This window comes from Chlamydotis macqueenii, chromosome 5 (genome assembly GCF_036417535.1).
Source record: "Chlamydotis macqueenii isolate bChlMac1 chromosome 5, bChlMac1.mat, whole genome shotgun sequence".
NCBI lineage: Eukaryota > Metazoa > Chordata > Aves > Otidiformes > Otididae > Chlamydotis > Chlamydotis macqueenii.
The window spans coordinates 19940514-19953989 of record NC_141560.1 but is presented as its reverse complement, the minus strand read 5'-3'; the positions used below and the strand labels follow the sequence as shown (position 1 = coordinate 19953989).

Sequence of the window (13476 nt, the reverse complement as noted above, 5' to 3'; positions counted from 1 at the left end):
TAATAATTACAATTGAGTTCAATCTCACACTCAGAATTTTGATTTTCACACATTTTCAGTCAGGAAAACTCAAAAATTAAGAGAGAAAACAGACTTGTCACAAAAATGTATCAGTAGACACTAGTTAATTTGCTTCCTCTATGTTCAAAGGCTAAACTGTAATCTGAACTACCGTTGTCTTAAATCTTAAAGAAAAATCTGAGTTACATCCAATACTTATAGCAGTCACTTATCAATCAGAAGTCTCATTCTTAATTTTGTTTCTCTTCTCAGTATTTGAGTTGCTTTGAATTTGAAGTATTTTAAAGTCTACACAAAGCACCATTCATATGCATTTCGTTTTGAAAAATCACTAGTGGGAAAGAGAAATCAAGCATTAAAAAAATTTCAACATACCCGTTCATCATTTGTTGCTCTTGTTGATTCTTCCTTCCCTTCATCTGGCAAAGGCATTCTAGTCAAAGCTAGTCCATTTAGGGCAGCCAGCTTCAGAGGCCCTATTTTTTTTGCATCATTTTTATTCTTCTTCATACCCTGCAAAAGAAAAGCTAAAACTTGTAAATATTCTTAAATATCTGATAGTTATAAAGCAGAAATCAGATGAGTTCAGTTAAGCAAAGGATACTTCTTTGACCCCTTCTGCAAAGAGCTCTGACCTTTTTTTTTTTTTTTTGATAAGCACTGCAGTAAGAGATTAGGGTGGTGGGACTACATTCCTTCAGGGACACAACACAAGTCTGTCTTCATTCCAGACAGGTTAATGAAACTGCATGAGAATGACAACTATTGGTCCCCACAAAGCTCACAACTGAGGGTGTGACATGACAACTCTGGATAATTAACATTCTTGGACAGAATTGGAATTCACTTTCCAACCCCAGAAATACATAAAAATGATTCTTTACTAAACTATTCAGTTTGTAAGCGCTTTTCTTATGCCCTACAAATGGGAACAACAATGCCCATGTACCTTTAGGATATCTGGATGTGGTTAAATGTTTGACTAAGTTTGCAAGAAACTGAACATACAAAACATGAACACAGAACTGCAGATAGATCTGAGCCCTGAACCAGTCTGTGAATCTGAATTATTGAAGTTACCATTTATTATTTGAGAAAAATACCAAAGGGGAATTTTTATGAAAGAACAGATACACATGATTCTTTTTAAAAGTGTGAGAAAACTTTATCACTGCTGCAGTTGCTAAGTTTGGTTGTTAACATAAACACACTGAAAATGTGAGCGTATATGCTGCCTGAACAATAATCCTTCCAAAAGCTAAATGGTAGTAAGGAGTAGGAAGACAAAGCTCGGACGATGAGATCGCAGTTAAAAACAAAGTGAACACAAACACAACAGTAAGAGTTCATTTGAAAGCAAAATGTGCAAGCATTGCTGGAGGCCAGCTTTGTTACCATCTCAGTATCGAATACAGAAAGGTAATATTCTCTATTATGCAATAGCACTCTTAAATATTACTGACCTGTAAAGTATTTCACCGAACACTTCCAGTGAAAAAGCTTTAATAATATCGATTTCTTTTCAAAGGTTGACTTGAACATTTACATAGCTATCAGAAGGAAAAGGCAGGGTATAATTTTTGTAGACACATCAGTGTCTGAAAATCTCTCTTGAAGAATAAAATACTAAGTGACTACCTAAATGTGAACACAAGGAGAAAGGTATCACTTTTTTTCCCTATATCCATATAACAAACAGGAGGAAGGAGATTTAGAAAAACATACACAATTATAAAACTAATTGAAGCTGATGAAGGTTCATTTAATTGTGTTCAGGTCCATGTACAGGAAGTCTGATAGACAAAAAATTGTGATAGTAACTATTTAAATACATAGCTTACTCTAGATTAGCTTTTGTAGCACCAGCCATAGCAGTTACTACAGCAGCAGAAGTTATATGGTAGTTCAACTGCAATATTGTGCAGAAAACTATTTGACACTCGGTCAGGCAAAGTTAACAGCAATCAATTTAAAAAGGCAAAATAATAATAAAAATGGTCTTCCTCCCTTAGCACCTGAAATATGCCAGACTGTACATAACTGAACAAAGTTTAGAATGAAGTGAGTGGTAAGGACTGACAATGAAATTGTACAGTCCCACATAGACCTTGATGCTTCTATGTGGTGGGAATTACAGGGAAGGTGAAACTTGCAGTTGTTCACTATCTATGGCTTCATAAGATTGGAGCAGGAGAAAGAACATGGCAAGCAAGAAATAGTGAGATAAAAACAGTTTGAAGGCAAGGAAAAAGGGAAAGGATATGAAAAGGGGAAGGAATGGAGGAAAGATGAGAATGCAAGGAAAGAATTTATTGCCTAATTCATCAGGTCCCACTCTTTGGTCAGAAGAAGAAAGCAAAAGAATAAAAAAAAAAAAAAGTAAACATTCAGCTGCATCTGATTTTTTTCAGTGAGGGCAAGATTAGACAAATGGTAGTGGAATGGAAGCAGTTGCTTCTGTTGCAGATAAGGATAGGTAGGGCAGAATTTGGGATCCAGAACCAACTTTAAACTATCTTGTTTCATTCTACAGTTGCTAGCCAGGTCAGGTGTATTGGATGGAGGCTGCACAGCTGGGTTTGTGTGGGAGGACTATAGAAACAGAACTCAGACATGGCAGAGAAGGGGATAAACGACAGCTAAACAAAGATAATCAGGGAAAACCAGAAAAATAAAGTAAAGCTTAAGGCAGCTTTTAATTCACATGTTTTAAAAGCATCTCTGGTTGATTTAAAAAAAAATCCCAAACCTCAAGCAATACCCCCACACAACTCCTGCTACAGAGCAACTTGAAACAACCCAAAACAAGAGGAATGGTATCCACTTACTCCTAGTGGAGGAAGGCCTTCCACAATATTCTTCTTCCCAGACAGAAGATCGGACACAGGTCTCTTCTTTACTGAATCTTTCCTTACTCTGTATCTCCCTGATGTTGTAAGGTCAGATTCCGACATAGATGGAGTAAGCAGTCCTTCCCCTCTTCTCTGTACCTGGCTTTCTACTAGTAAGTGAACGGGGCTCATATCTTTCATTCTCTTTTCTGTCTCCGTAATGTGTAATTTAGGCTCAAGAATATGCAAAGGGCCAGCAGATGAAGCCACAGAGCTATAAGGGTAGTTCAATACTGAATCATGAGGGTAACTACCCATAACGGATGAAAGCTGGGTTTGATCTTCAGGGAGCGGAGAAAGACTTGTACTAGCCTTGTTTTCATCTTCAAATTCTTCTTCCTCCTCACTACTATGAATCAGCATAGTGGCATCTGAAAGGGTTTTCTTATGATCACAGTTCACACTTTCTTCTTGCTCATTTTCTTTTTGCTTTGTTCTCTCCATCAGAATGTTGGGCTGTGACCCTTCTGAAATAACTCTTGGGAGAGCCACATCTGCTGCAGAAGCTGACATGGTCCTCTCTTTAATTCTTATTCCTTCAAAGCTGGGAGTCAAGCCTGCTATTTCAATACTGTTCCTTTTCTGCAGCTGAGCATGGCGTGCCGATGTTAGAGGTTCACTGACTTCCTGCAGAGAATGTGCCACAGGCAAGCTGTCTTCCTGAAATGTCTGGACAGAATGGTGCACTCGCCTTGTGATAAGATCTGGGTTGCTGCTGCTGATGTAGATATGTCGGGAAAGGTCTGGAGTACTATTTGCAGGTCTTGGGTATGGGTATGGTGGAGGTGGTCGATAGACTTGGGTCTTCATTATATTTGGTGCTGGATAGTCCTGAGCCTGGAGCTGCACATTTGTCAACTCAGGCACACTGACTGCCCCAACAACTGGGCGCTTCTCAGCAGGATAGGGATAGGGAGATTGGCTATGAAAACTGTAGTTCAGGTTAAATGGATAATGGTTAGACTGTGGGGAAGTGAAATGAGCATGTTCTCGTATTTCAGGTTGACTGTAAACCAAGGCATCAGGCCTGCTGTAAGCATATGAATTGCTGATGTTCAGATTTCTCATTGAATGACTCTGCCTATCTGTGTGTACCATTCCCCTGTTGAGCTGTCTCATCACAGTTTCATAGTCCGGCGTGGGACGATAAGAAGGCGGTATTAGTGCACTATGTCTATGTGATGGGACATAATCAGTTCTGAGGACGTCGCTTCCAGTAATGCTTGGGTTAGAGGACATGGGGGATGGCTGCAAGTAATGTTGCGGATTGTTCAAGGAGTTTGTGCTATGTGCACTATAGACACTACCATTGCGGATCCGACCACTGTAGTCATGAGGGGCTCTGTCCAAGCTAGTCTGAGAGTGACAGTAGTATCCATTCTGATTGCTCACAAAGAGGTTATCTGAAAGCAAAGTTTAAGAACAATCTTTATGTCCAAGACATCAAACAAAGACATCCTCTAATAAGACGTAGCTAACCAATGTTTGAGATTTTCAAAATCCCTGTTATTCTTAGCTATGTATTGAAACAGGAAGGGAAAAAAAATAGCTCCAGAAGAGAACAATTAAGTCATTGCTTTAGATGCCTTTCACGATTTAGCAGTAGCTAGTAAGAAGCATGATAGCTTCCACTCTGTCCAGCAATAATTCCAACACTTTATTTGAAACAATTCAGCTACATTCTGAATTTATACACCTGTATCTTCATCAATACTTGTGTAACTCTATCTAGATAGAAAACGTGTTTATTCCCTTACCAATTATGAGTATTTTTTTATCCAGCTTAAGCAATTCTTAATCATTACTTAATCATTCCTAACAAGTTCAGATTTAAAGAGTTTCTGAAAGGAAAAGAAGATTCCATGAAATAACACAGGCAACTTATAAATATGTCAACAGAAAAACCTATTTTGGCACGCATCACTGGCAGAAAATATACATAAACAATGTCAGCAGGTCCCTTCTGTGCTGAGTACATTTCAGATGTAGCTTTGTACAGAAATTTGTCACAATTTATACTCTAACAACACATTTAACCCCATATCTTTATCGGATAGCTGACAGGTAGGACTGGTAGGACTGGAAGGTCCCTATCAAAACCGAAGCAACTTTGGAAAATATTAGATTAAGCTCTTTTGGGTAGCAACTTTATTAATTATAGACATAACAATCAAAAAAAAAACCCAAAAAAAAAAGGAGAAAGCAGCCACGACTCCACTGTAAAACCACTCTAGATTAGGAGTGCACATTCCTTCGGAATTCTAATTAGGGTTGGGGTTTTTTCTGTCCTTTTCTCAATGAAATGTGTAACAATTCCATGACTCGCAGACATACTTAGCGTTTGAATTCCCTACCACCTTGTAGTCTAGCAAACTCAGAGAAATTCCCCTCTTTCTACATCCTGGGTTTGATTAAGTTTCGGGTTTTTTAATTTTTGAATTGTTTGAATTGTCTGGGGGCTCAGTTACTCTTTGCAGCCATTAAGACCAATATTAACAAGGATCTCAGAATATTGTAATGTACCAGTCTGGTATACAAACAAAAGAAAAAAAAAACCCACAATCAGCTTAAACTCACAAAAGGGACCACATTCTATAGTTGCTGTATATGCTATCATAAGTAACTTCGCTTGTATCCCACATTTCACATCCTATATGCCTAGAGTAGCAGCTGCAAGTAGTTCAATGAGTGTTATAGTACAAACCTGTCCCATGTTCACTCTATGAATGTATTCAGCCCTAGCTAAAGTAGCTGTAAAATGCAAATTACAGCTTTTACCTTCTAAAGTTGTGCAGTGTGGCCTTAGATTTAATGAACTTACCTTGGGAGGATGCATATGGTTCAGTATAATGACCATTGTAATGCAGCTGAGGTGGTGGAGGCATCATATAAGGCTGAGGCTTGGGCTGAGAAAGAAAGCATTTTATTGTTAGTTAAAAACTCCTGATTTATTTTAAAAATAAGTCTCAAAGATTTTTATCTATATAAAAAGTATAATATTATATATATAACATAAAATACACACACACAAAATGTCTTAGTCTTAAACTAAGACTTAGACTTTCTCTAAATCTACAATGCAAGTTTCTCCTGCGAGGTCATATAAGAAATAATAAAAAAAAATTTAAAAAATAAAAAAAAAGAAACAAAACCAAAACCACACACCACTAAACCAAGACTGCCATCTGACATCTAGGAGAGTCTTCTATACGAGTCTCCTAGAGACAGAGCAATCAAACTAAAAACACAAGTGTTTAAAATATTTTTCATTGCAATAATTTTAATTCCATTGTTCAGATATTATATAGCAGCTTTTTCTACAAGTCAGAAGCAGCTCCTCGCATACTAGACTCTTCTTTTTTCACTGCTCATTTTATTTCACTGAAGGAAACTAATGTCTGATTCAAAGTCAACTGAAATACATAAAAATGTAAATATAAAACTATTTGCTCTCTTTACCATAGACATCCTGGACGAAGACCGCCTTCTAACAGGATTCACTGTAACAGGTTGGGTTTGTCTACAGAAGAAATCTTAAGGTCAAAAATTATTCTCAACAACACCCTTACCTATTTCAAACCTTGGAAAGTGCTCCCATGTTCTGTTAAAATCACTCTACATTTTTTGGAACCAGGCCCCAAGTTAAACAGTCCTCCCAACAATCTCAAAAGGAAGAGCTCTGTGCATAAACCACCATCACAGCCAGTATGACCAGAATAACAAAACCAGGACCAAAATACCTCAGTTATTTCTTTGCCTCTTTTCTATGAAGCATAAAAAGGAGATGTCCCTGAAGCACTGCAGCAGGGCAGAAAAAGCAGCAGAGTAACTCAGGACCAGTTCCAAATTTGAACCTCATATAAAAGCTCATACTGCAAGTTACCTGTTCTACAAGACCAGAAATAAGATTGTTTACAGAATGTAACATTACAGATGTTACAGGAACTGGAAAGTGCGACTACACTGCATGAGCATTTGTATGTTCTAAGATTCAAGCCAACCGCAATAAATTTTCATAATTTGTTGGACTGCCTCCAGGATGTAAGGTTTTGAAACCTTAAGCTCCTTTTTCCCCACCCTACAATGCACTCATAATTGGCATCTTGCAGCGAGACAGAGGTCAAAAGATAGCAGAATAATACAAATGCAGGAACTGCCAGATCTCAGAAAGAAAGATGATTTTTCAGCTCACCCTTTCGGAAGTGAAGGACGAGAAAGGATTGGAAAGCGTGGAAGGGAAAGAATGAGGGAAGTTTTCTGAGAGCCCTCCTCAGGTGGAGAGTCCAGGGAGTCTCTAAAGACAAGGTACGTATAGATAAAGAAAAAAAAAAAAATTCTGAACTTAGTACAGGCATGCATGAGACAGTTTTCAGTAGCAGGATCAGATGACAGGAAATCTTAGAGTAGAGATAATCAGAAAAGTCTTTGAGGACTTTTCCTATTAATGAAACGATACTGTGGTGAAAGGGTTAAAATCCTAAAGACTGACATTCAATACAAAACTACAGAACTGCCATTATTCAGACAGTAATGCCACAAATGCACTACTTTTCTTCTTATACCAATATTTCTTATCCATCTCAAAAGGCAGCCAGGTTTACAAGCTTAAAGGTATGAGGTCTACTCTATTCCTGAGTAATCCTCCTCTTCTGAAATACATTAGCACTAACTAACACTACACTAGCACACTAACAAGTCATCTGTGGTACAAAATATTCCACTATTTTTCCATTGGCTTCAGCAAATCTTGGACCAACCCCTCCATAGCTATCTTCTTGTGTAGAAAGAAGAGGAATGGAACATTTGGGAATCATGCTTTTTTGTTGCAGACTATTTACGGGGTCTAATTCTCTACTCTTTGACTGAAATAACCTAACTGAAGGAAAGCTGTACCAGTGGAATAGCTGAAATTCCAGTCCTTGATTTACAAGTTGGAGACCAGCCCACTTAAATTTAATTTGATGAATTGTATTAAATTTACTTTGCACTGGTGCTACTTGAGCTATACGGATTCCATGGATATCCAGAGGACCACATACCTCCCAGCTGTCAATCCAGCACATTTCAGGAGTGCTTCACATACACTTCCCGCCCTTTTAAAGGCCTCCCTAGTGTGTCCTTTCAGAGCAGTTCACCCAAACTCAGGCCAAAATCCCAGTGATTCCAGTAGCTCACAAACATTCTAGCAATAGTAGCCCCCAAAGCAAATAAAGCCTGCCACAGCACTGAGGTCCAGCAGCAGGGGCCAAATACTATTACTTTTGGCAACATTTCAGTGTTTAATATTGTCCTCTGTTATAAGGCAGAACATGTTTGAGAAACTAGTGATAAGTATTTTTTCAAAAAATATTAAGAAAAAGGTCATTAATTACTACCAACTAAAAAGGACAGTAAAGACATTACAGAGATTATAAAAAATTTCACTTCTCAATAGAAGCCCTCAAGGGAACCAAGATGTCTGCTAATTTATTCTACTTACAGGCTGCATTTATTTAGTCTGTAAAATTTGTGTCTAGCCACACACATCCTCCACACGTATTTTGCTGTTTCCATATCTTCCTGCCAAAAAGCAGAACCAAAATTTGCATATTAGGCCAAATATGTATACTCATCATTTGCTTTCAGATAAGCCACTGAAATTTTTAAGATTAAATTAGTATTGACTGATCACGTTTTAATATAACTTCATTATTGCCACCAGGTTTTCCCTAAAATTGTATTTTGCGGGCCTGAACACGTGCTCTCGCCTAACAATTTCACTAGATTTATGAGAGTTGAAAGTAGAACCCTTTCATTGAAGACACTTCTATCAGTTACAACACTAACATAATTCACAGTGTGTATACATAAAGATATATAAAATAGAAGATTGTCAACAGCGGCCTTCTTGACAAAGGCAAATAGTAGGTGCCACGTAAAACTAATTCCACAAGAAATGCTGTAGCACATTTCAGCAAAGCTCTAGGACCATGTTTATCTATAAATGGCACTGATTTAAAAGTAAAAAAAAAAATGCTAGAAGTTTTACTGCAATGGATGAAAATGTTTATGACCACCTGAACCAAATTTATCAATGTACTGAACATAAAAGGTCAAATTTTTAATGACTTCCCATAGAAAGCTAACCAGAGACAGTATTACTTACTTGTGTCTCACTCATACAGTTCAAAGTTGCTAAATACGTAAAAAATAGTTTTTATCCTTTTAGTTACATCAGTAGTCTTAATTTGTGTACTTATTTTTTCACTAAGACATCAATAAAAGTAAAAAAGTACTCACAGTTTGGAATTGGATTGTCTCCTCTTTGTTTGCCAGCTCTAATGCAAAAAAGGATTTGTTGTGAGACATGTTGGCAATATCATGCCACCTGCAGATAAAAAGAACAGAATATGACTGGCAAGCTCTGACTTTCAAACCACAGAAAACGCAACTGAAGAACAGAACCACCACCGAGAACAGGGATAAAGAACTGAGGAAAAATAAAAAGTTCATCAATCTATCTGAACAAGTTGCAGACCATCACTTCCATATCCATTAAATGACTGCTGAAAGGAAAATATGCATGTGACTAACTCTTTTGAAGATGTGCAACGTGTACGGTAATACATTTACTACCTATCTTCCAACTGAAATTCTTTCAAGTGTTCTTTTATTTAAAACAAAAAAAAAAAAAGAAAAAATTAGTTATCAGTAAATTATAATGTCCTGACTGCTTCAAAGCAAATCATACATTCTAGGGAACAAAAAAAAAAAAAAAAATCTACACTAAACAAAGCCATTAAGGCATTACTAAACATATTTTCTAGAACTCTCTTGCATATTGACAGATAAGAAAAAGCTAGATGTAGTTCGATCCATTAGTATTACATTACTGTAAATAAAGCCTATATTTATTACAAGAACACTCTGCAGTGCACAAACACTGGGAAGAAGCACGATCTACATACAGGAATCTCTCTAAAAGTATTCATACGACTTCCATTTTCATTATATAGATGTGGCTGATAGCATTTTCTATAGCTACGCACCACCATGTGTGTGAGGCAGAGAAACATTAATGTGTCTATTTTGATGTAGAACAAAGACCCCTCAAATTTAAGGCCTTGGCATTTATGAACACAATTATGAAATTACTTGAATCAATGCGAAGCATAACCCAGCCTTTGTAAACTGTACTAATGAGTCATCTGTCTATGCTTTTTTGCCACCCAAACAGCAACACATATCTGTCTCTGGTAGAACTGCCCACAGTCAGGCAACAAATGAGCAATATCGCAGAAAACTGGACCCTGAAATTGGAATATGGATACTTTCTGATGCTCTCCAATCTATAACTTTTTTTCTGTTTACATAGATACTGCATTCACAATTCTTTGGGGAATTATGTGAAATGCATGGACGAAGCTTTATTGCTCTCCCCTGTGTGCTTAGAAAATCAGACAGCAGAGCTGTTTTGCTTCATTCTGCAAGAAAGCAGAACAGAACAGTTCTACCACTCTATACAATTAAAAAGAACTTGGCATCAGCTCTCCTATCAGCAGTAGAGACAGAGATTTCTGTGAAGGACAGTTAACATTACTAAATTTATAAATTCTATTAAACAAAAGCACTACAGAAGGAAGCACATTTGCTACTTTCTCTAACCCCAGAAATTCACCACAAGTTCCAGCAACTGCTGGACCATAGGATTTCAAGATTCTGTTCATATTCAGCTAAAAATTCAATTCTAGAAGATTGAAGTTCACTAATAATAAAGCCTTTCTTGCTCTAGCAATAACTTCAGACTACTAAAATTCATTTTAAAAGATATTTATATGTATTTTTTGAAATGTATTTCAATTTCTGCTCAAAGGTGCCCAAGTAGTCCCGCTTGAAGTTTGTGGCAACCAGGACACTTCACATGAATATTGAATTTTAACTGTTAGGTAAGTTGCAGACATGTCTATGTCTACAATTTAACTATCAGAACATTAAATAATAAACTAAAACAATGTATTAATTCAAAACAATGATACAAATGTTATCATATGATTCTCCTCTCTTTCTTTTATACATAATACATGAAAGGAACTCCAGGATGACTTTACAATTGAATATTTCTAAGTAAACTGATGTGCCCGTCTCTGACTTAAGGTGTTCTATGTGTAGAGAATTACTCCTTTTTGAATCAATAAATATTTTGCAATCAAATGTATATTAAATGTTCATCTCTTCAAATTAATCTAGTTTGAAGAGATTCATCCTACAGTCAATAAGTTGAAAAATTCCCACTGACTTCAGTATTCACTGCAGTGTGACTACTACAAGATTATGTTCAGGTTTATCAAATGAATAAATAAACATCAGATCATCCATGCTCGTGACGAACACATAAAATGTGAAGTGCATGAATATATTTTAAGAACAATACTAACCTAAATACAACAGGAGGACGACCATTTTTGTGTTTCACAAAGATACCATCAAGACATGCTCCAATGAATATGTCACTCCCTTGGCTGTCCTGTAAGAAGTTGGAAAAAGTTATGCAAATACAGAAAAAAGTCTTTGAAAGCAAAGTTACATGAGAAAAAACTACTTTTACAATTCTGGAGGAGAAAAGGGGTGGTGTGGTTTATGTTTTTTATTATTTTTGGCAGGAAGTAATCCTTTTTACATATGGGAAAAAAGCAACTGACACAAAGACCACAGCCCTGTTTACCTTTGCAGGATAGGTCTCTTCACCATAGCCCTCCATTCTCTCTACTTCTTGCATATATAACATTTCTGCATCAGGAGGAGTAAGGCCTCTAGAAATGAAAACAACGCATAGCTAGTACGGTCAATAAGAAAAAATCACCTTCGTTTTACTCTGACTGACACTGTCAAAGTTTGAAAAGCATCCCCAAGACACCCAGGCAATCATCAAATCATGCGGTTCTCATCTGTACCAATGGCTGATGTATTTCTCTCAGCCGGTACACTTTGATTCTATTAAGTTGTTTCTCTCCGGCATCTCTAGAGGTAAATGGCAACAAAGACCAGTTAAAATTATCATCTCTGTTAATGGCAGACAATTATCACATCCGTCTTCACATCTATCATTGTTAGTATATTTTCTCAGTTTTTCAGAATGATTGTTCTGGCACACATCTTCAAGACCTGAATTTCTCCTATTGCAGTATGCATGTTTAGGACCAACATGAAGTTTGATGCTTCGTATTTCAGTAGAGAGAGTCTCATTTTCTAAATGCTGACAGAGTTTTAACTGTAATGGTTTGAAAACATAGGAAGGACAAGGTCTTTAGGTAAAGGCAACTTTTTTTTTTTTAAATTAGATCAAAGACCAAATGGCAAAGACCATTTTCTCACAGACTTGTAATAGCGTCACAGGGATCAAAAGCTTGTGTTTTCCCTACTAACCTCAGTTGATCTCATAAAAGACATTATCTCTACCTGCAAAATCCTGTCATGCTCATTCTTATGTCTCTCAATACTTTTTCAATCATCAGTCTCTCTGTTTCTTCACTTTTTTCCTAATGTCATGGCTAAGTTTTCTTTGCTGAACCTCAGCCATGCAATCTTGTTATGAAAGCATTTCAAAGATAAATGGATTTGAAATTTTTGAACTGTTGTTTTAATACAGGAAAAAATAATCAGTATTACTGACATATTCACAAACATTTTTCACTGATGAACTGACAACAGCAAACTTAGCTTTCCTTTACCTTGGACTACTCCATCCTAGCTACCTTTTACTTAAGATCATAAGCATTCTGGCATAGTGACTGTCTCTACATTTATATTGCCCCCAGTATCTGCTAATGTGTCACAACTTCATATAAACAAGTTTCAGAAACATTATACAGATGAAGTCACGCTATTTAATAGTGTCTTGTATTCTTAATTTTCAAGCAGAGTTCTCTAATTTATTTTAATGGTCATCCTGTTCTATTTTCACTTTCATTTAGCAAAAAATCCTTGTAATTTTAATGCAGATGTTCTAGTGCAAAATTCATTTAAATGGGAGTTCTGAGATTCCCAACTTTCTGAGCTACTGAAATAAGCACATCAAAATTAAGTGATAAAGAGTTTTAGAAATATTACCTGTACTTCTGATGTAGCAAGGCAACTTTCTGCGTTGCTTCTTCCAATATTTTTTCTTCTTGTAGCCAACCCTTAAGGTAAGATAGCATTTATAGAATGAAATGCAAAAAATTCTACAAAATTAAATGGTTATAGTTTCTTTACACAGGTGAACCAACCCTCCACTCCAGACTTGGAGATTAGATGTTGTAATATGCACATAAACAAAACCAAAAAGCATAAACATGTTCTGAAGTGGTTTTACTCACTTTCCCATCTCCACCCCAACCTTCTTTTCAGTGTAATAGATAATAAAATGGAAAAGATCTTGCAACATCTTTGCTTCTGTGGAAAATGAGGTATCATATCTCACTCCAGTCTGAAATGAAATCTTTACTGAATTTCATAATCTAGGGAGCAGCAAGCTAGATGGATCACGGAGTCTTTAATAATGATTTGCATTTACCAATCTAAATTTATCAATTTAAGAATTTAAATT

General features: G+C 36.5%; 1 protein-coding gene across 2 annotated transcripts in view; it reads right to left on the bottom strand.

Annotated features, from left to right (window-relative positions):
- The window catches only part of PTPN21 (protein tyrosine phosphatase non-receptor type 21), a 42787-nt gene that overhangs the window by 11968 nt on the left and 17343 nt on the right, over positions 1-13476 (bottom strand). For both annotated transcript variants that reach the window (XR_015258649.1, XM_086748597.1), the window contains exons 6-14: positions 12999-13069; positions 11614-11701; positions 11327-11415; positions 9192-9279; positions 8392-8471; positions 6372-6432; positions 5734-5818; positions 2850-4315; positions 397-534 (exon numbers count right to left, since the gene is read on the bottom strand). Coding sequence is in view for 1 of the 2 variants with exons in the window: in XM_086748597.1 (XP_086604723.1) it covers positions 397-534; positions 2850-4315; positions 5734-5818; positions 6372-6432; positions 8392-8471; positions 9192-9279; positions 11327-11415; positions 11614-11701; positions 12999-13069 (2166 nt within the window). In the remaining variant the exon portion in view is untranslated. The remainder of the gene's footprint in view (positions 1-396; positions 535-2849; positions 4316-5733; positions 5819-6371; positions 6433-8391; positions 8472-9191; positions 9280-11326; positions 11416-11613; positions 11702-12998; positions 13070-13476) is intronic.